This window comes from Phaseolus vulgaris, chromosome 4, assembly GCF_051622355.1.
Source record: "Phaseolus vulgaris cultivar YP4 chromosome 4, ASM5162235v1, whole genome shotgun sequence".
Classification (NCBI taxonomy): Eukaryota; Viridiplantae; Streptophyta; class Magnoliopsida; order Fabales; family Fabaceae; genus Phaseolus; species Phaseolus vulgaris.
The window spans coordinates 3,977,123-3,999,084 of NC_143501.1; the positions used below are offsets into that span (position 1 = coordinate 3,977,123).

The 21,962-nt window shown below is 30.1% G+C and overlaps 3 protein-coding genes across 3 annotated transcripts; all 3 read left to right on the forward strand.

Annotated features, from left to right (window-relative positions):
- The first annotated feature begins 4,025 nt into the window (after positions 1–4,025).
- Positions 4,026–5,095, forward strand: LOC137836833 (metalloendoproteinase 1). The gene has a single exon (XM_068645590.2). The coding sequence runs from the start codon at positions 4,079–4,081 to the stop codon at positions 4,943–4,945; it is 867 nt and encodes a 288-aa protein (XP_068501691.2). The 5' UTR covers positions 4,026–4,078; the 3' UTR covers positions 4,946–5,095.
- A 3,891-nt stretch (positions 5,096–8,986) lies between these two features.
- LOC137836368 (cytochrome P450 82A3) lies at positions 8,987–12,348 on the forward strand. Its single transcript, XM_068645096.2, has 3 exons — positions 8,987–9,677; positions 9,834–10,162; positions 11,133–12,348. The coding sequence occupies exons 1-3, from the start codon at positions 9,047–9,049 to the stop codon at positions 11,760–11,762; spliced, it is 1,590 nt and encodes a 529-aa protein (XP_068501197.2). The 5' UTR covers positions 8,987–9,046; the 3' UTR covers positions 11,763–12,348.
- A 2,612-nt stretch (positions 12,349–14,960) lies between these two features.
- LOC150027829 (cytochrome P450 82A3-like) lies at positions 14,961–17,013 on the forward strand. The gene is made up of 2 exons (XM_090301870.1): positions 14,961–15,957; positions 16,044–17,013. The coding sequence occupies exons 1-2, from the start codon at positions 14,998–15,000 to the stop codon at positions 16,671–16,673; spliced, it is 1,590 nt and encodes a 529-aa protein (XP_090157996.1). The 5' UTR covers positions 14,961–14,997; the 3' UTR covers positions 16,674–17,013.
- Positions 17,014–21,962: the final 4,949 nt, after the last annotated feature.

Sequence of the window (21,962 nt, forward strand, 5' to 3'; positions counted from 1 at the left end):
GGCTTAATGATTGCCAACAATATTCTTATCAAGGAATCACAATTCAATCACACTTATGTCTATTATATCTAAAGAGAAGAAATACTAAATAAGGCACTATCTTCTTTTTAATCCAATATTGCTTCTTCCATCACCTTATTACCCAAACTTTATATATCCTAAATAATTGCATTATCTATCAGATGTGGGATTCAAAGCCATATGTGTTCTTGGCTACGATGGCTTCAAAGATTACAAGAATGTATTGCAAGGAGAAATTAACTTTATTCTCACTTTCACAGTGAATTAATTATTGAATGCATTTTAAAATAAAAACCTTAATTTAAAATATTTCAAAATTATGAGAATTAAATATCAACAACTATAATTATAACTAAAACTAAAATTGTACATAAAATATATGTACATCAAAAGTTAAAACAAAATAAGTCAAGTTTTTTTGAAGTATGAGCTTGTAACAAAAAAACTAAGAATTATATAAACCAACTACATCAATCATAAGAAATATGCAATTACTGTTGAAATACTTATTATCCAAGATTAGTTGTTAAAATCCTTATTATCAAATGTTATTTTGCTTTTAAAATAATTTTAGAAATTTTAGAAATCTCATTTGTAATGTAAAGTTACACTTTCAAAATTTTATAAAATTCAGTTATAAAATATATAAAATGTATTAAAACTATATAATTTCTAATTATTTATTTATAAATAGATTTAATTAAATTTATTTGTTGAAGCTTGAACAAATTGAAGTGTTTTATTGAGGTTCTACAACAAATCTTTGAAATTTAAGAAAGGTTAAAAAACCTCCTTTATTTTGTTGAGGGTTTAGAATAAATCTTTGAAACTTAAGAAAGGTTGAAAAGACTTATAAGGTTATAAAATAAGTCTTTGGAACTTAGTAAAAGTTAAAAAAATCTTTGTTATTTTGCTGAGATTTTAGAATAAAATTTTAAAATTTAACGAAAGTTGAAAAAACTTTCGTTATTTTGCTCAGATTTGAAAATAAAATTTTAGAATTTAACGAAAGTTAAACAAACCCTTTAAAATTTAATGAAGGTACAAGAAAACCTCTGTTATTTTGCTGATGTTTTAGAATAACATTTGAAACTTAACAAATGTTAAAAAAAAACTCCACTAATTAAATTAATTCCTAAAATTATATTAACTTCCGCTAGATAACTTCTGTTAAAACTTTTTTCTTGTACTGATAATTGGATATAAAAAAAGGATAAATTTTAAAGATACATGTCATACTAAAAAATAAAGTTAAAAGGTCTTTATTTGCATAAATGATAAAAATTTAAGAATGAATAAAGTGAATGCAAATTTTATGGTGTTTATTTATAAAAAGAAATAAGATTTAAGGTTCACTTTAATTCTATAAAAAGATTGTAAAATTTTAGGGCACAAGGTCCCAACTTGAAGAAGTTGGATACAAAGTTGAATATAGACTACATATAGTGGAATATAGACTACGTAGAGTATTGAATACATTATCAATAACTTTTAAGTTAAACAAAATTATAAGTAAAATATTTCTATTCCCATTCAATGCCAACGGCTGGTTGCACTATATGCAAAACTATTGACTTTAGGTGGCTAAGGATAGAAAGGGTGATGAAAGTGTACTGAATTTTGACGTAGTTTTTTTGACGTAATTTTTTTTAATTGAGTTTCATATTTACACTTTAAAATAAATACACTTTAATTTATTAATTCTTTGCTGAAAAAAAAAACTTTGCTAAAAAAAAAATTATGTATTTTTTGGTACTATTATTTGTATATAGACGGTGTACATATAAACATTGGATTAGAACACTCATTTAATTTAAATTTTTATTGTTGAAGAAAATTTTTGAGGCTTAACACAAAATTTCAGTTTTCTTTATTTTATATAAAAGTGAGAACTTTGTTAACATTCAGTCAATTTTACGACCTAAATTTAAATAATACGCAAATTTTTTTCTTTCATAAAGTAATTTTTGTCAACTCTTTTTATTTATAAATATCACAAAAAAAACGTGATTTAACATCGACAAAAAAATAAATATAAGAAGATGAAAACCGACACTTAAGAAGAAAGAAAATATAAAAATATGGGAGAACTAGATCAAAACCCATATATTAACAAAAACGATATGTAGGTAGATTAGATGGTAGCCTATTATACCAATGAAAATATTCTTTATGAATAAATCTAAAATTAGCTAACTTATCAGCACACACATCTCTTTCACGAAAAATATGAGTAATCCTAAACTCGATTTTCTCACAGTAATTAGAACACGTATTTCATCGATTACGAAGTGTACACGAAACATTATATATAATTTAAAGAATCAGAAATGTTATATTTTAGTATGTGATAGTGAGATATGTTATATTTTATATTTTAGTATTGTAACTTTCCTCTTATGGAATGAAGGTAGAGTATCGAACTTTTATCATCAAGATTTTAGAAAATTAAATTTGAATTAGAATAATTTTGTAAAGATTGATGGTCATGATATGGGAAGAGTTCAATGAATGCTGATGTGTAGAATTTAGTGGATAAAACAAAATTGGACTCTCTTAGGTTTAGGTTAAGGAGAGTTTGGATATAGGGAAAGGAGTAGTGGATGAGGCTATCTTTTGGACTAGACCTAAGAAATTAATTAATTTAAAGATTTCACTCCTAATTTCTTTTAACTCCTTTTTAATTTCTTTCATTTTCTTATTTTTATTCATGTTATGCATATGATCACTTATTGTGGATTAAAATTGAAAGATTTTTCACAAAAGTTTTAAATCAACAAGAGTGACTATATAACAAAATTAAACAAATTTTATGAATTTAATTTAAATTTGGATTTAATTACATTATTCATATTAAAAATAATTACCCAAACAAGGTTTTACTTATCTATTTCTTTTTCAAGATTTGTTTTCAGATATTACCACCATAATTCGTTTGTATATATAAGGGTTGAGACACCCCTTAAATGTCTCACTTTTATTTTATTAATTCATTACTGATAAAAAAAATCGCGATAATTCGTTCCTTATTTTTAAGTTTGAAAGTTAATCGTTAAATTAAACAATTAATCTCAAATTAACATCTCTAAAACGTGGGTAGTATTTTATATAAAATTTGCAAAGTTATAATTATTTATTTTAATTTTATAAATATCACCACATGTTTATTTCATTTTAATGATATTCCAATTTTTTTCAAATTTTTTTTCTCACTCATTTATTCATTTATTTTAAATGCTCGTTTTACCTACTCTTTTCTTTACTGAATTATTATTTTCCAATTTTTCCATTTCTTTTTTAACCTTTTCAAATATTTTTTTAAAAATAATTGTAATATTGAAACTTCTTATTTAATTATATAAAAAAATAATCCTACATCAATTTACTTTTAACCCTTTAATCAACAATTAAATTATTTTAACTATATTTAATTAACTTTATATTTTAGTTATGTGTTGACAAAAACTAATACTATACTATCTAAAACCTTAAAAATAGTATTTCTTGCGTCGCACAAATAAACACATTACATATTCTTTTAAAAATTGTATTCTTTTTTTTTTTGCATGTTACTTTCTTTGCATCCGCTCATGAGTTTGGTCAACATTATTTACATCCTCTTTTAATCCACATTTATTCCTGATAGTTAATCAACATTGTTAATTGCAGTGATATTAAACTAAATCAAAATTACCTTGATCAAATTAAACAACAATTAAACATTTTTCAAATCGTAAAACTTGTAAATAGATGTTTATAAAATTCTGAAGTTTAATTTACATGTTTAATATATCACGAAATTGTCTTAGACGTACCTAATATATTTTTAGGTGTGACCAAACATGTTAAAAGAATATTAGACTTTGTGGATTTACAAAGTGATTATGATCCAAGGATATATTAAATTTTACATGAAAAAAATCTCCTTAATAGGTGACCACACCAATTAAAATAGCCTATCTCTCCTTCTATAAATTGCCATGCATGCATGCACCAAAATACACATCAAATCAAACCTTCACAAAACCAAAACCCTAGTTGCATTTGTTTTTCAACCATGTCTCTGAATATTCTAAAATATCCAATCTTGTTCCTTGTGCTCTATGTGGTGAATCCATTTCCCTCTGCTGTGCCAGGAGCCTCTGCAACTCCCTTCACCAGAACTCTCCAAAACCTGAGGGGCCTTCGCAAGGGACAAAACGCCAATGGCGTAGGCACACTCAGAAGCCACCTCAAACATTTAGGTTACCAGGTAAACGAACAATCTTCTTCCAACAACTTCGATGAAAACGTTGAATCTGCTCTCAAACACTACCAAGCATTCCATCACTTGCCAACCAGTGGTGTGGTGGATGACAAAACTATCGAAACCATGAGCCTCCCACGTTGTGGATTGCCTGATATCCCCACCATTTCTAACCCTAACCCTAATGGTACTCAAAACTACAGTTACTTTCCAGGGGCACCAAGATGGAGGAAATTTGCATTAACCTATCGACACAGTTCATCTGTTCCAAGTCCCCTCAACTTGAACGCTGTGAGACAAGCAACGGCGAATGCCTTTCAAACGTGGAAACACAACAACAGGTTCACCTTCACTGAAGTCAGTCGTGCTTCTGACATAGTGTATGGCTTCCACCGTGGAAACCACGGTGATGGGTATCCGTTTGACGGGCCAAGTGGGGTTCTGGCTCATGCTTTTGCCCCACAAGATGGAAGATTACACTATGATGCAGATGAAAGGTGGAGCACTAATGGGTCAGGCATTGATTTTGAAACTGTATGTTTGCATGAAATTGGTCACATTCTAGGGCTTGGACACAGTAACGTTGCTGGCGCTATTATGGAACCTATATATCCAGGGATACGACGAAGTCTAGCCCAAGATGATAAGGATGGTTTGAAAAATCTATATGGGTTTTAGGATACAAGAACTTGAGAATAAGCGTAGCATGTGTGTGCAAGGTGTCAATTTACTTGATGCTCAAACCAGTTAATTGCATGTATTAAGCAATAATTAAATAAGCCACACACTTCTAATAAAAAATGGCCTTTGCCAAGGTTTTTTTTTTTTTATATATAAAAGTTTTTATGTTAGACGTTATTATGCAACTTGACATAGCTGCTATATTGACACCTCAAGTAACAATAATCGTTTGTCATTAAATGAAATACAAAATAAAAATAAAAATATGGAAGGATTATACCAAAACACCTGTGTTAACAAAAACGATACATAAGTAGATTATACTTATTCATAAATAATTTTAAGAACAGACTAGATGAAAACCTATTATACCAATTAAATGAATTACCAAGTAATTGGTTAATGCATTACTCTTTCTTGTGGAAATAATTTTTTAATAAATAATACATCATGAACCAACATAAACCAAAAATAACTTTATTTAACAAAACGTAATCACTCTAGGATTAGTTTTGTATAAAGATTTGGATACTTGTGAAATGTCTTCTTTTAATTACATTATTTTTTGCTAATATAAGGTAACCTGTTGGCTGTTTTTTGGGTATGGTTGTCTCACTTTAAGGTTGCTCTGCCACAACCATAAAGGAGAGTCTTTTGTGTGGATGATGTAGGAAGTCCACTTCTGGGCTACTGTATATGGGTTGGGATACCCCTGAAGTATCCCCTTAATTTTATTTATTCATTGCTTATAAAAAAAATAAAAAAATAAAACGTAATTACAGAAATGACTCTGACCATAGCAAACCAAGAGGAAGATAATGTATTGCTTTTAGTAGTGATGCCTTTGCACAAATAAGTAGACTTGGTATGCTCAGATCAAGTAATTCAAGAGTAATGGAAATCCGAAGTTCTTTTAGGAACAAAAACTTTATTTAAAGAGGAAATAGGAAATGATGTTTGAGATCCCACATCGACTAGATATTAGAGTCTTTCATAGTATACAAGTGGGTGCAAACCTCACCTCATTGAGTTGGTTTTATGGAGTTGAGTTAGGCTTAAAGTCCAGTTCTTAACAAATGAAAATCAAACCTAAACTCTCATTTTTTTTTTTTTTCATTGGCATGGAAAAGCTTATTGAATGAAATAATTAATTTTCCTTTTTTTAATATCCCTAACAAAATAAAGTTTCCTATCAAAATTTCAAAACTTTTAATTAAATAATTAGGTCAAAGATATATACTTGTAACTTAAATAAATAACTTACTAAGACAAATGGCCATAATGGAGAGGAACTTACCTTCTCAATAAGTAAGTTGATTTTTTTATAAAAAATAAATGAAAGTACTAGGACTAAAATAAATACAACTATGAACCAACCAATAAATACATCTCACTCAAAAACAGAAAGCATTTACATCTACCTATGAAACTCTTAATTTAGCTTAGGAAACAATTAGTGTTTACAATATGCTTAAAATAACAATCATTTCCAACTATACTAAATTAACCATGCCTGTTGCCATCTATTTCACCAAAACACTCTTCTCTTAATTTAGCAAAAACAATTATGTTGTTATTGTTTTCTTTGTTAATGAGTTTGATCACCCATTTTAAGTGATTCATTGATAAAAAAAATGGTGAAGATAAAGATAAGTCTCTTTTAAGTTTAGAATATGGTTTTGTTGATTATCGTATATTTGTCAATATTTGTGATTTGGTCTGTTTGATCTCTATTTCTCATCAATACTTGCTGACTCTTAATTTTATTCATTATTCAATTATATCAGTTCTTTCCCAAACATGCAATCATATCTGGTTTTTGTGCTTCTGCTTTCTTTCTAGGATTTTGTGTTTTATATTGAAAGAAAAAGATTTTGTTAACACCAAAATAAAATACATATAATTGAAAAATTATTTTAATAATATAATAATATTTTAAATTAAAAAATAAATTAAATATAATTAAAATATTAATTAATTAATTATTTATAAAGTATATATTTATTATATATTCTGTATATGTTTATTATTGTGTATGATGTAGAAATATCACCGCTGCCGGTCTTGAAATAGTCAAATTGTGTCTTGAAATGTCAAATAAATCGTTTACTTATTTATTTGTTCTTTTGTATCAAATAATTAAAATATTAAAATATTTATGTACATTAAATATTGTGGGGTCCACGTTTATTTGGTATGAATTGGAACTAAATGTGCATGCAATTGGTTTGTGGTCCCATGGTTTTTAGTTGCTTTTCAGACTCCTCATTTTAATATTTTCACTCCAACTTTTTTACTATATGCACCATACTTCTTATATCTACACCTTTCTTAAAAGCCTCGGTCCATTCCGCTGTTCGAACATTTCTACTGTTTGCCACACTTTTTGTATTCACACCAACTGGTTCAACAAACTTTCAACTTTTTTTAGATGTACATTTCTTACTATTTTATAACAAATATTTTTTTATTTGAATAGGAAGATTTTGAAATTAATTTTTCTCAAAGTGTTATTTGAGTCAGCTTTTATGGGTACCTTGCTATGGCACTCCACTAGATTCTATTGAGGAGAAAAACTAAAAAATCGTTGTTGGTCATTAACCGTAGGTCAGAGGTATAAGAAATGAGTATACATGATTGAATGTGTCGATTGTTAGGACAATTGTCTTGATCGTTATTTACAACAAACGCAAGCATCTTCTAATTAACAAGTTGATTTAACAAAAATTATTCAATACATGAGTTTCTAGTTTCAATCATTTTAAATTTTATAATTCAAAATCTACCGGTTCAAGCAGTAGTAGTTACACAAAATAATTTTCAACAAACCAAATACTTAACAACAAATCAGCTACAATATAATGACCAAGTGTAATACGACAACAATTATAACCAACAACACAATTCATTTAGTGATGATTATAATAAATTATCAGTTTGTTAAGAAATTTTTAACTAACATTGAATTTATTTCTATTAAATACTTTCTTAACTATATTTGAATATTTTGCTATTTTTTTAATATTATAATATTTTATAATTTAAAAATCATTTTATCACGATTTTAAATATATGTTATGCCTAAAAAAAGTTCATTTTGTTAAAGCTGAGATGTGAAAATAAAACTGGACATTACATATGAATTTTTAAGGTAAATACAGCATACTAATACTTACTCATTTTTTGTAATTTTTTTATTTAAAATTGTAATTTGGGAAAAAATTTGACTTCATTCGTACAAAAACTATATACATGGTATAAATAGATTGAAGGACCTGATGTTCCATTTTAATCAATTTATTTATTATTGTGAATAAGAAAATAGTAAATGGAAGGCTCTGATTTAAGAACAAAATGATCCTTTACTGATATATGTAGTGGAATCAGAAAAATAATGTGAACCTTTCAACTTATACATGCAGCAACAGAGTATCAATTAACAAAAGAATTAATTATATAAAATAAATCAAACACATATCATAGAAATAAATGAATAAAAGCATTATTGGAATATCCATTTTGTTTTTAAATCAGAACGATTGGTTGTGTACATGACAGTGCTGCATCAATCTTTGCTGCATAATTGAGTTATGGAAGGTTCAGCTATTTTATGATAATTAAAATTCAAAACCTGATATATAAAAACTAAATCCCTCTGCTTAGAAACAGCACCTCCATAGGTAAATTCTCCCAGTTTAACTTGTGTTTTTGGATTTTTGTTCCCATCTTGTTCTTCTTTGTTGTCTCTATTCATGCATTTTATTCTCAGCCGACTTAACTATTTTCGTGTATCTAAGCTTAAAATAAGCATTGAGCAACTCTTTCTCTTTCTCTATTTGTCTGTTTTGGATTGTTCAGTTGTGCAGATGTCTTATCCTTCAGTCTGCAACACTTTTGCTGAACAAATACCAAAAGTGACATTCTTATTACACTACTAGTGCAAGTGTTATGGCCACTACAATAATTTCAAAACAATTACTATTTAGTATATATAAACACATATATGCAAGCAAGGTACACATTATTCTACACCCTCAACATATAACATTCCTCCATCAACCCTAGCAACTCTCCACACAAGAACTTCAACTAACCAAAATGGATTTGTTCCTTGTGAGTACCCTAAACACCACTGCACTTGCTCTCCTTTCCCTAACATTACTCTTAGCCTTCTCTGTGTTTCTCTGTCGTCCCTCCAAAGCAGGTAGTGATCTGAGAGAACCTCCAATGGCCTCACGTGCATGGCCCATACTAGGCCACCTCATGCTTCTCGGGGGCTCACCAACACCCCACAAGACGTTGGCAGCCATGGCTGACAAATACGGACCCCTCTTCACCATCAAGCTCGGTTCCAAACGCGCTTTGGTTCTCAGCAACTGGAAAATGGCGAAGGAATGTTACACCACAAACGACGCCGTTGTGTCCTCTCGCTCCAAGCTCGTGGCCATCGAACACGTGGCCTACAACCAAGCAAGTTTTGGGTTCGCACCCTATGGTCCTTATTGGCGTGAGATACGGAAGATTGTGACCGTGTTCCTCTCCAACCGCAAAACGGAGCTTCTAAGCCGCGTTAGGGTTTCTGAGATTCGAAGTTCTGTCAAAGAGCTCTTTCATGTTTGGTCAGAGAAGAAGGGCAGTGAAGAGTGTGTGGTGGTGGAGATGAAGCAGTGGTTCACGGAGTTGGTGTTCAATATAGTTTTCCAAACCATGGCTGGGAAGCGATTATTTGGTAAAATTCACACAAATTCAAGTTTTCAGTTTCATCATTCTCCCCAACACAAATAAAACATAGAAAGTATGATAAAGAGATATAGAAAGTATGATTAAAAGAGTGTTGTTACCATTTTTCTTGTTTAAATTTAAACAGAGATTTGTTTTCCATTAGGTAAAAGTGCAGTGGTTAGTGAGAAAGAAGCAGAGAAGTGTGTAAAGGGTTTGAGGAAGTTCATGCAGATGTTGGGGGTGTGCACAGTGGCTGATGCTGTTCCTGTTCTGAGATGGATGAATTTGGGAGTGAAAGCCATGAAAGAAACTGCAAAAGAACTGGATTTGATCTTAGATGAGTGGTTGGTGGAGCACAGGAAAAAGAGGGGTTTAGGTGAAAAAGGTGTTGAAAGTGAGGACCAAGACTTCATGGATATGATGCTTTCACAGCTTGAGAGTGCCCCCATCGATGGATTTGATGCTGCTACAATAAACAAAGCCACAACATTGGTATGTATGTTGCATATAAAATTTGTCCCTCTTGTTGCTTCTTAAACCATTTCTGCTTAATTTAAAACCCTCATTATACTTTAACTGATAACTAATTTTTTTCTTACATGAAATTTTTACTAAACAAAAATCTATTAAGAGAACATGGTACAAGTGGTCCTCAATCAATAAACTAAGTCTTACAAAAGCCAATTTAAAAGTATAAAAAAGACAAATTATAGAATCAAATATTCCATTTAGAAAAAAATAATTAAATTTAAATACTAACAAAGGTACAAGAAAATTATTAAATAAAAATTAATTTTAGAAATCAAAATAATTAATTACTATATTAACTAAATTAAAAATCATTTTATAAACTAAAAAAATATTAATATTTAAAATAATTTTTATTATTAATAAAAATTGAATTAGTTTTTAGATTGATATTTACAATCAAAGTATTAACCATTACCTACTTTATATTCTAAATCAATCTTCAAAATATCTAAAATATTAGTACCAGCCAAAATAAATATCAATTCAAAATCATTTTTTAATTTTTTATTAATAATAAAAGTTATTTAGATATTAATATTTTTTAATTTTTAAAATAGTATATAATTTAGTTAATATAATGACTATTTTTTTTCTTCTAAATTTATTTGTTATTTAATTATTTTGAAAAATCACTTAAATTAATTTCTTTAAAAATTTACTCTTCATATATATATATATATATATATATATATATATTTGAAACTAAATATTTTTACACTGTTACTTAATCAGAAAATTGAATATAACTTTCTGGATAATTAATATAAAAATGAATACATAGTAATTTTGACTGAAAATATTGTAAAACCTTTTTTTTTATTGTTGGAACATATATTTACTCTTATCTTAACCTACAAATTCACAAGTCATGTATATTTTTGTTTGCTAGAGAACATTCTTCTGAATTAGAGAACTTGAACTTGAATTGCAGGCACTGATCTTGGGTGCCACTGATACAAGCACAGTTACTCTTACATGGGTGATGTGTTTCCTATTGAAAAATCCTCTTATATTAGAGAAAGTAAAAGAAGAGATCAACACTCAAATAGGGGAAGAGAGATTCATTAGTGAGTCAGATGTGAACAAGTTAGTGTACCTTCAAGCAGTAGTCAAAGAGACACTGAGGTTGTATCCACCAGGTCCTCTCTCAGCACCTCGTGAATTCACACAAGATTGCATGTTAGGTGGCTATCATGTAAAAAAAGGAACTCGATTAATCACAAACTTGTGGAAGATCCAAACAGATCCTAATATCTGGTTAGATCCATTGATGTTCAAGCCAGAAAGATTCCTTACTACTCACAGAGATGTTGATGTTAAGGGTCAAAGTTTTGAGTTGTTACCATTTGGAAGTGGAAGAAGAATATGCCCAGGAATATCCTTTGGCCTTAACATGATTCATTTGACTCTAGCTAATTTTTTGCACTCTTTTGAAATACTTAATAAACCCAATGAGCCTATTGATATGAGTGAAGCCCTTGGAATGACCAATGAAAAAGCTACTCCACTTGAGATTCTAGTTAAACCACGTTTGTCTTCTAAGTATTATGAATCCTTGTGATGTGGTAGCAGTATACTGTCAGATAGGATCACTCTTCATCTGTTTCAATAAATCAGTTCAGTGTGTAATTTGTAATCTTCAACATTGTTAAAGATTGCCATTGGAATTTCTATCAGTGGAAGTGAGTGAAGGATAGAGATTATCTCAACACTGGACATATTTGTTCCACACATTTATCTCAACATACTTTTGCTAGCATGTACTTGGTCTAACAACAGCAGTTCCAAGTTCAGGGTTTTGATGCAGTTTTATAGTTCTGCTGCATAATTCTGAGTGTTGGTTTGTCGTGCAGTTGAGAACAAAGTAATCTTGGTACTGTTTTTGGATCTGGAATTACATGTTTTAGTGTGCTTTTAATAGGTGTGATGGTGTTAGGGAGATTTATAAAGTTTAAAAAAATCCTTTACTACCTTGCCACTGTTTTCATCTTTGGGAGAAATGGATTCACTCCCAAAGATTGAGTACTTGCTAAAGCTTGAGTACTTAGGATAGTTCTTGTTGAAGCTTTATGTGTTCAGGTTTTTTAAGCTAGTGATAGTGTAGAGGTAGATTTGTCAAAACCGGGGAGGGAAAAAAAACTTAACATCACAACACATTTGAAGACTTGGGAAAAAAATATATACTTTTTTTTCCTTAACTAAGTTTTTATTCTTAAGAAAGGTCCTTGTTTGACAATTTTAATGAAATAGAAGCATTAGCTTGTATAAATAATATATCATAACCATTTAAATCCATGTTGAAAGCTAATGTTTTTTATTTTAAAATTTATTTAATTTAACGTCTGTTTCACTCACATTAATATTTTTTATTTATTTTAAAGTTTATTTAATTTAACGTTTGCTTTATCCACAAGATATTTTTTTTATTTTAAAATTTATTTAATTTAGTGTGTGTTTGAATCTCACTAATAATTTTTATTTTAAAATTTATTTACTTTAATGTGAACTACAAATTATATAAAAACTATTTTTAATATTAATTTAAATTGTCTCGATTTCACCAACGCAAGTAGTTTTGTTTATCAATAATGAATAAATAAATTAAAAAAAAAACACTTTAAGAATATTTCAACTCTTATATAAGAACCAATAAAACTTCACTGGGAAGATTTTATATTATTGTCACAAACAGTTTGTTAAAAAATGATAAACTTTTTTTTTTTACCTTACCTAGGTTTTTATTCTTGAGAATGTCATTGTTTGTATTAGCTTGTAAAAAATAGATTCCCAAAGCATTAGCTTGTAAAAATAATATACCACCAGCAGCATTCAAATCAATTGGGAATAAAACTCCTTCAATCATACACAACAAACTACAAGAAAATAGTTATTATTTAACATATCCACACTAAGAAGACACTAATTAACTAATAGAGTTGGATGCGTGTGTGATTTTAAAATCGTTGATACTAAATCATTAATATTGAGACTCTAAGTAACCGACGCTAATTTGTCATTCATTTTTAATTAAAGTAATTTAGTGTTGGTTTGGTTGACACTATAATGTTTAAGTGTGGGTAAAAAATTCAAATTACGAAATCCAATTCATAATTATCCAAATTCATATTTTTGGATTTTAAATCCAATCTATTTAACTGGATGTGGATTAAATATAGATTGGATACATTTTTGGATTATCCAAATTGCATTTTGGGTTGGATTTTGACTTGACCCGATCCAGGTTGAGCCAAGACACTCCGGGCCTAGGTTGAACAAAGTCGACCAAAGTCCACGTCGAGCCTAGTCGTCCGGGCCCAAGTCGAATCAAATGGTATGGACCAAAGTCGAGCCGAGTCAACCCTAGACCAAGTCGAGCTGAGTGGCCGATATTGAGTCGACCCGAGTCAGCCAGGGCTGATATCAAGCCGAGTTGGCCCATGCCAATATCTAGTCTACCCGTTCCGGGCCCATGTCGAGCTGAGTTTTTCGGGTCCAATATGAAGTTGAGCGGGCTCGGGCTGATATCCAAACGACCAGGCCATGGCTGATGTCGAGTCGAGCTGGCCCAGCTCGATGTTGAGTCGAGCACGTCCGGGCCGATGTCGAGCCGAGCGGGCCAAGACCGATATTGAGTCGAGCGAGCTCGGGCCGATGTCGAGTCATCCGGGCCCGGGCCAATGTCGAGTCGTTAGGACCCGGGTCGATGTAAAATCGTTCTGGCCCGGGCTGATGTCGAGACTTCCAGGTCCGAGCCGATGTCGAGTCGTCTGGTCCCGAGTCGATGTCGATTCGTCTAGGCCCAGGTCAATGTCGAGTCGTTTGGGCCTGGGCCAATTTCGAGTTGTCTGGGCCCGGGCCGATGTCCAGCCGAGTTGGTCCGCATCCAAGTTGAGTCGGCTTAGGCATAGTTGGAGCCAAATTAGTCTGTGTCTATATCAAAATAAATTTAATGTAATTGATAAAGTAGATTTAATCTAATTAACAAAGTGGATTTAATCTAGATTTAATCCACTTTAAATGGATTTTAAAAAAATTCAAATAAATTTGATATAATTATGGATTTTAAATTTAATCCATTTATTTGGATTTGGATTTAGATTGGATTTTCATGATCACCCCTAATAATATTTTTTTATTTTAAAATTTATTGAATTTAGTATTGATCCATGCTAATATTTTTTATTTTAAAATCAAGTACACATTCAAAATCTTCATTCGTAAGTATGTTTTTTCATAAATTTTCTAAAATATGTAATTCCAAGTTTTTAAGTACATTTCAAATTGTATTTTCCAAAAAATATAAAGATTTAAAATGTCATTTTTTTCATCTTTCTACTATACTAAAAAAAGTACATAAAGAAATTATAGAAAGGATGCAGGAAGCAATTTCCCACTTTCCTTTTCTTCCTAGTTGATCATTATTACCAACCGTCTGCATATGCGCTGCTCTTGTTTTTGGTCCACATGAGTCAGAGTGACCATAGAATCTTATCTTCCTGGTCAACTATCCTTGCTCACCAAGCTTCTCAAATTATTGACTATTCTTCAACTTTATGAAATAAAAACAAATATGTTTCAGCCACCTTCAAATAACAATTTTTGTCTCCATTATGCAGAACATACTAATAGATTCTAATACTTGCAGATCAAGCACACCAACATGGGGTGACATGTTAAACAAAATGACCTCATATTGGTCCAACCATGCGGCCATGCACAAGACCCTATACGCATCTTCTCCCTATAAAACCAGAAAGGAAAACAAGTTCAAATATATTCCACCATAACAAGCAAAAATGGACTTTCTCCTAAATTGCTTCACCTTAAAAATCACCACTCTTATTGTATCCTTCCTTTCTCTAAACTTCTTCATTTTCTATCTATATCGGAGAAATTCTCGTGGAAAACAGGCTCCAATAGTGAAAGGTGCATGGCCAATACTTGGTCATCTTTCACTCTTGAATGCCTCACAAACACCCCATTGGACTTTGGGTGCTTTGGCTGACAACTATGGACCCTTGTTCACCATCAAGTTCGGTGTCAAAGAGGCCTTGGTGCTCAGCAACTGGGAAATGTCCAGGGAACTCTTCACCACCAACGACCTTGCCGTTTCATCACGTCCTAAACTCGTTGCCGTGGAAGTCATGTCCTACAACCAAGCCTTTGTAGGGTTGTCACCATACGGATCTTATTGGCGAGAGCTTCGAAAGATTGTGACTTCTGAGTTTCTCTCCAACCGCAAAATAGCGCAACTCAGCCACATTCGTGTCTCAGAGGTTCAAACCTCTATCAAAGAGCTCTGCAATTTATGTTATACTAGTGTAAACAACAAGAACAAAAAGGAGAATGAATCTTATAGTGCTGCTACTTTGGTGGACATGAAGGAGTGGTTTGCACATTTGACTTTCAACATTATAGTGAGGATGGTGGTGGGGAAGAGGTACTTTGGTGTGGTGCATGTGGAGGGAAAGGAGAAGGCAGAAAGGTTTCTGAAGAACTTAGAGGAGTTCATGAATTTGATGGGGACTTTCACTGTGGCTGATGGAGTTCCTTGCTTGAGGTGGTTTGATTTCGGGGGCTATGAGAAGGCCATGAAAGCAACCGCTAAGGAAATGGACAAGCTGTTGAGTGAGTGGTTGGAGGAGCACCGTGAGAAGAAGGGTGATGGAGACTTTATGGATGTGATGATTTCAGCACTGAATGGGGCTCAACTTGAAGGGTTTGATGCTGATACAATATGCAAAGCCACTTCCCTGGTTAGTACTACAATATATTTAAATACTTGCGATGATTTCAAAGATTGAACGTACATAATTTTGATGAAACTTGATCATATTTGCAGGAATTGATTTTGGGTGGAACTGATACAGCTGCTGTTACTCTTACATGGGCACTAAGTCTGCTATTACGAAATCCTCTTGCAATGGAAAAGGCTAAAGAAGAAATTGACATGCATATTGGCAAAGATGGAGACGTAAAAGAGTCAGATATAAGCAAACTTGTGTATCTTCAAGCCGTAGTGAAAGAGACATTGAGATTGTATCCACCAGCACCTCTTTCATCACCTCGTGAATTCATAGAAAATTGCACCTTAGGTGGCTACCACATCAAAAAGGGAACTCGACTGATGCATAACTTGTGGAAGATCCACAGAGACCCCAGTGTTTGGTCAGATCCATTAGAATTCAAACCAGAAAGGTTCCTCACCACTCACAAACATGTGGATCTTAGGGGTCGCCATTTTGAGTTGCTACCCTTTGGAAGTGGGAGAAGAATTTGTGCTGGAATGTCCCTTGGCTTAAACGTGATCCATTTCAGTTTGGCTAACATGTTGCATTGCTTTGACATCTCGAATCCTTCGGCTGAACCTATTGATATGACTGAGTTCTTTGGATTTACCAACACCAGAGCTACTCCACTTGAGGTTTTGGTTAAGCCACGCCTATCTCCAAACTACTATGAATCTTTATAATCCTTATGTAAGGCATTACAAGAAATTGTGGACAAATGCGGACTAAGTGATTGTGATGAGTTGAAAAACCTTTATTTTGCGGCTGAAGTTGCAGTTGTTAACTGCAATTTAGAACTACGGTTTTGTGAGTCTTATATGTTGTATGTGTTCAAATCGAATCATGGTTTGTGGTCTATTCTAAGTTATGTGAACTTGTGATAGTTTTGTTCCTAGGTAGATTTATGTCACACGTATTTAGCTGTCATGAAATAAATGTGATCTTGTAATAAATTTATTTGTATCACTGTATGGGTTTGTGATTTTTTGGAGAAGATATTATCATAAAAGAATAAATGAGATGCAGTTGTTCATTCCCAATTTCCGAGGGTGCTTTGGATTTATTCTATGATAAGCCCCTTGCACCTGTCCAACACTTCCGGTTCTGTCAACACCATCTTCTGCACCTTTTATGTTCTGCTTCCAATTTCCTATCTTTGGAACTGATAAATATGTAGCAACAGATAGAAGACTCCCTTGTTCTTGTTCTGCTTGTGGCGCTGACACCCACAGCAACATTATTCCGCTCCCTTCACTCCATCAGCCTTTAGAGTTGCTAAACCCAATTCAGTGCGTTCACAGATAAACCAAATTCTACATTCTTCTGAGTAATTATGCAGAATTAAAAACCAGATTCTGCTAATGGCATGTTCCACTAATGGCCATAAAATTTTGCACTGTAGTAATCATTATGTTGTTTCATTATTAAATATATTTTGACCAACAAAAACTAATAATAAATCTTATAAATTTTGAAAATCCATTCATTTGGTAGAAAGTTTATTAAATTAAAAATATTTCTTGTATACGAACAAATAACAGTTAAAAAAATATAAAATATATATGTTTTTGAACATTTTTCTCTTATTGTGATTATTCTGTTGGAGAATTTTAATTTAGTTGTTTCTAAATTATTGGATAGAAGGCAAGCAGGATAAGTATGAGTCCCTCAAAGACAATAATTTTATATGTTTATAATTTGTATATTAGTCTGTATATATTCAAAAAATAAGTAGAATAAAAAGAGTTTTTAGTCTTATTGGCTTATGTATGAGGCTAGGGGCTCTAGCGTTATGAGTCGAATCTAATGTTAAGATATATGTAGGTTGATTGGAGATCGTCAGAGTAAACTTGGTTTTTAGCCTCATTAACTTATGCCTGAGGTTAGGGGGTTGTAGCGTCATGGACCGAGTCCGATATTGCGTATAAACAGATCGTCTACTGATATTCATATTTAAGGACATTAATGTCGTATCAACATAAATCAAGGGATTTCAAATAATCAGCCTTAAATAGAAGACAACATTTATTATTGAATTAAGTTAATAATAAGAGACCATATACAAAAAGAAGGGAAAGAATACTACTCTCTATAAGAGAAAGAAAAAAACTTATAAGACACACAACAACATGGAGAGTTTTCAACTCATATTTTATACTACACTCATTATATTTTATACTCACTTGAGATCACCAATACTCTTGTTTTGAACACTAATATTTTAAAAACCTAATAGTAATCAAATCAAGATTTTGTTTTTAGAAAAGGTTACTAATTGATCTCTAGTTGACCATTAAGGAAGAGTATGATAAGATAAAAATAAAACAAAAATAGATCGAAAAAATTAGATTAAAATATTACTCACATTATTTATTATTTATTATGAATCAAGATAAATTTTTATTTATTTTATAATTAAATATGAGAATCATAAATTATAAAATTCGTGTACATTAGAATTTAAAATATTGCAAATAAAGCCGAGAAATCCAGAGTAATGTTAGTGTTAACAAATCATGATCCAATCTAGAAATATTTGCCAATCCCTGTTTCTCTTACCAAGCAACTATTGGAAAAAAAAAAGTTGTAAACTAGAAGAAAGCTAATATTTTTACATTTTTATTGATATTTTGAATCCATTTTAATTATTTTATTTTAAATTTCATCTCCATTTGACTTAGAATTTTAGATATGTTTACAATATACCAAATTAAAAAATATCTTAATTCTTTTGAAAATGTTGTTAAATTAGTCCATCTTAATTTAGGTTTGATTTTCAAAATTTGAATTCCAACACAATTTATCCATTACTATAACGTATCTTAATTTTAATTATATTTCTATATTTTTTTTCTAAGTTTTAAAAGTCTTGTCTTGATATTTGCGTGTTATTTCTTGGGGAATTCTTTGTATTTTTTTTCCAATTTTCTCATATAAAGTCTTGTCTTTTCATTTTTCTTAGCAATAATAGAATGAAAAATTTGACTTATTTAAAAATATTCAGTATTATTGGAGCATTTTTGTCCGTTCACTACTTTATTGTTTGATAGAATCTTATCGTCCTGAACAATAATTAAGTGGTGCATAAAATTCAACTGTGTAAGGGACCTATGAGGGTTAGAAAGTACTCATACTTTGTTCAAGTAAGTCACCTACTTTGTTTGCTTCTATCTTTTTTCACGATGACAGAACAGTAGGGATCATCAGTGTTTGGATCTGTAAATTTAAAAAGAGTGTGAAGATGGAAAAATGAGTGAGATCATTTGTTTCTTCTCTCTCAATAGTATAGAAAGTCAGCAAGAAATATTTTTGAAATTTGGAATCAGAGTTATTAATACTCCGAATCAACAATCGATTATGTTTTTTTTTTTTTTTGGGTGGATAATCAATTATAAATAGGTAAAATTATGAAAGATAATCAATTATATTTTGTCGAGTTTCTTAAAGAGAGTTGTCTCAGTCCTAGGTAATCTCTACTTACCCATATGTGTTGGTTTCAGGTACAGATATCTATTTGTTGAAGGTCGTTCGAGCTTTTTTTAAGAGTATGATATGGATTACTTTGGTGTTGAGTGTCTGGTACTCAAATTTTAGCTCGAGACATTTTCTCTACCTCTTCTTACCCTTAAAAAGCAAGGGCATCATGTGTCCTTGAACTGGTAACCATCTTTCGATTAACCTAGCTTCCTCCGTCTCTCGAGACCAACAAAGGATCCATCAATTATGCCTTTAGACCTGATTTTAGATCTTGACTCATCTCTTTAAATTGATAATCGATTATGAATGAAAAAGAATGAAAGAGAATATAGAAGATAATCGATTTTTTTCTGTTGTGCGTGCCACTTTGAGGAACTCTTCCTTCTTCATCCTGTCATCCGTGGTTTGCTTCCTACATCTTTCTTTACTCTTTTTTAATTATATCCTCTTTTTTCCAGCACAACCAATCCAAAATAGTTAGATAAATATCAAATAAACGAGACAATCTTTTAATAATAATAATAATAATTTTAGATGGACTGAGATATTATGTGAATAGTTTTATTGGTCTAGGAAATTATATCTTTAATTGGGAAAAAGGGATCAATAATAATAAATAGAGAAAGGAAACAAAATGAGGATAAGGAATAGTGGTATTAATTCACTACTACAATTAACATTACAATTAACTTTATGTAATATAATATGTAATGATACTTTTATTTAATATGTTAATGTACTTTTTATGAATACATTAAATTGTATTTTTTAATATAATAGATAATTAAATTTCATAATATTATTAATTTATATATCATAATATTTTTAAATTTTAAAGATGCACAAAAAATTTCTTAGCCAAATTTTAAATACTGATTTACTTTTAAAATGTATTAATTTTTTAATATTAAAATTATATAAATACATTAATTTAACTAACAAAATTATTTTAAATTAATAAATAAAAAATTATATAATTATAATTATATTTAAATTTAAATTTTAAAATTTATTTATTTATTTTAATTCTACATTGTTTTATTCTTTTATTTATAATTAAAATTTTAAATTATTTTAATTAACTAAAATATACACAAAATTAATTATTATTTATTTTTTTTTTATAAAAAAAGTAAACTTGTAATCTTATAATTTATACAATTAAAAATAATTCAAAATATCCTTACAACTATCACATCACTCACATATTTTAATAAACTTTCCTCACCCATCTAATGTAAGATACTCTAATCCAAATAATGTAAACTTTCTTCACACTTTTTTTTATCAAATATTTACATTTATACTCTCTCACACCCTCAACTTTTTACTTCTCAAATCAAATAAAACATATGTACCTTTTAATAAATGTTCATTGACGAATGTGAGCTTAAAATTATAACACATCGTTTTCTTATGCTTTCATATTATATTAATTTATAATCTAAATAATTGGTAGTTAAAATTTTGGTAGCTAATTAGATACCAATTTAGAAACTATTTAACAATAATAGAAACTAATTTAGAAACTATAGCAACTAATTATTTTTGTCTCTAAAATTAATTTGTTAGTTTCTTGTAGTGATTAATTTGTATGAGAATTTATCTTTTAAAAACTTAATAGTAATCAATTTGATAAAGATTGAGAAAAAAAAAAAACATGGTTTTGTCTTTGCAAAAATCGTTAGTTGACCATCATGATAAACTTTTACAACACAAAACTTACTATAAAATAGATTAAGAAAATAAGATTGAAAAACTATTTAAGTTATTCTTGTGAATGAAAGTAAATCTCTATTTCTATTATAATTAAATATGAGAATTATATATATACTCAGAAATTCAGAGTAATGTTGGTGTCAATAAATCATAACCTAATCCTTGAAGAAAACTTATATTTTTACATTTTTATTGATATTTTGAATTCAATTTAATTATTATATTTTAAATTTCATCTTCATTTGACTTAGATTTTTAGATATGGATATAATATTACCAAATTCAAAAGTATCTTAATTTTTTTTTTAAATAAAGCTAAGTTTTGAAATTGTTGTTAAATTAGTCCATCTTAATTTAGGTTTGATTTTCAAAAATTTGGATTCAAACACAATTTATCTATTAATATAACATGTCTTAATTTTTATTATATCTCTATACTTTTCTACTAAATTTAAAAAGTTGTTATTTTTGGGAATTCTTTGTTCACTAGGATAGAAAAGCAATAAATGTGTTTTTGTTTGTTTTCAATTAATTAAAAGGATTGAAAAAGACTGATTTGAGAAGGAAACGAAGAAAGACAATGAAAGATTAAATCCTCTGCTCATACAAACACAACCATAAATTCTTGTCTTTTCAATTTTCTTACCAATAGTAGAATAATTTATTTTTTTATTTATTTTAAAATATTCAGTATTCTTGGAGATTTTTGTCTCATTCACTACTTTATTGTTTGTAGAATCTTATCGTCCGGAACAATAATTAAGTGGTACAGTTGT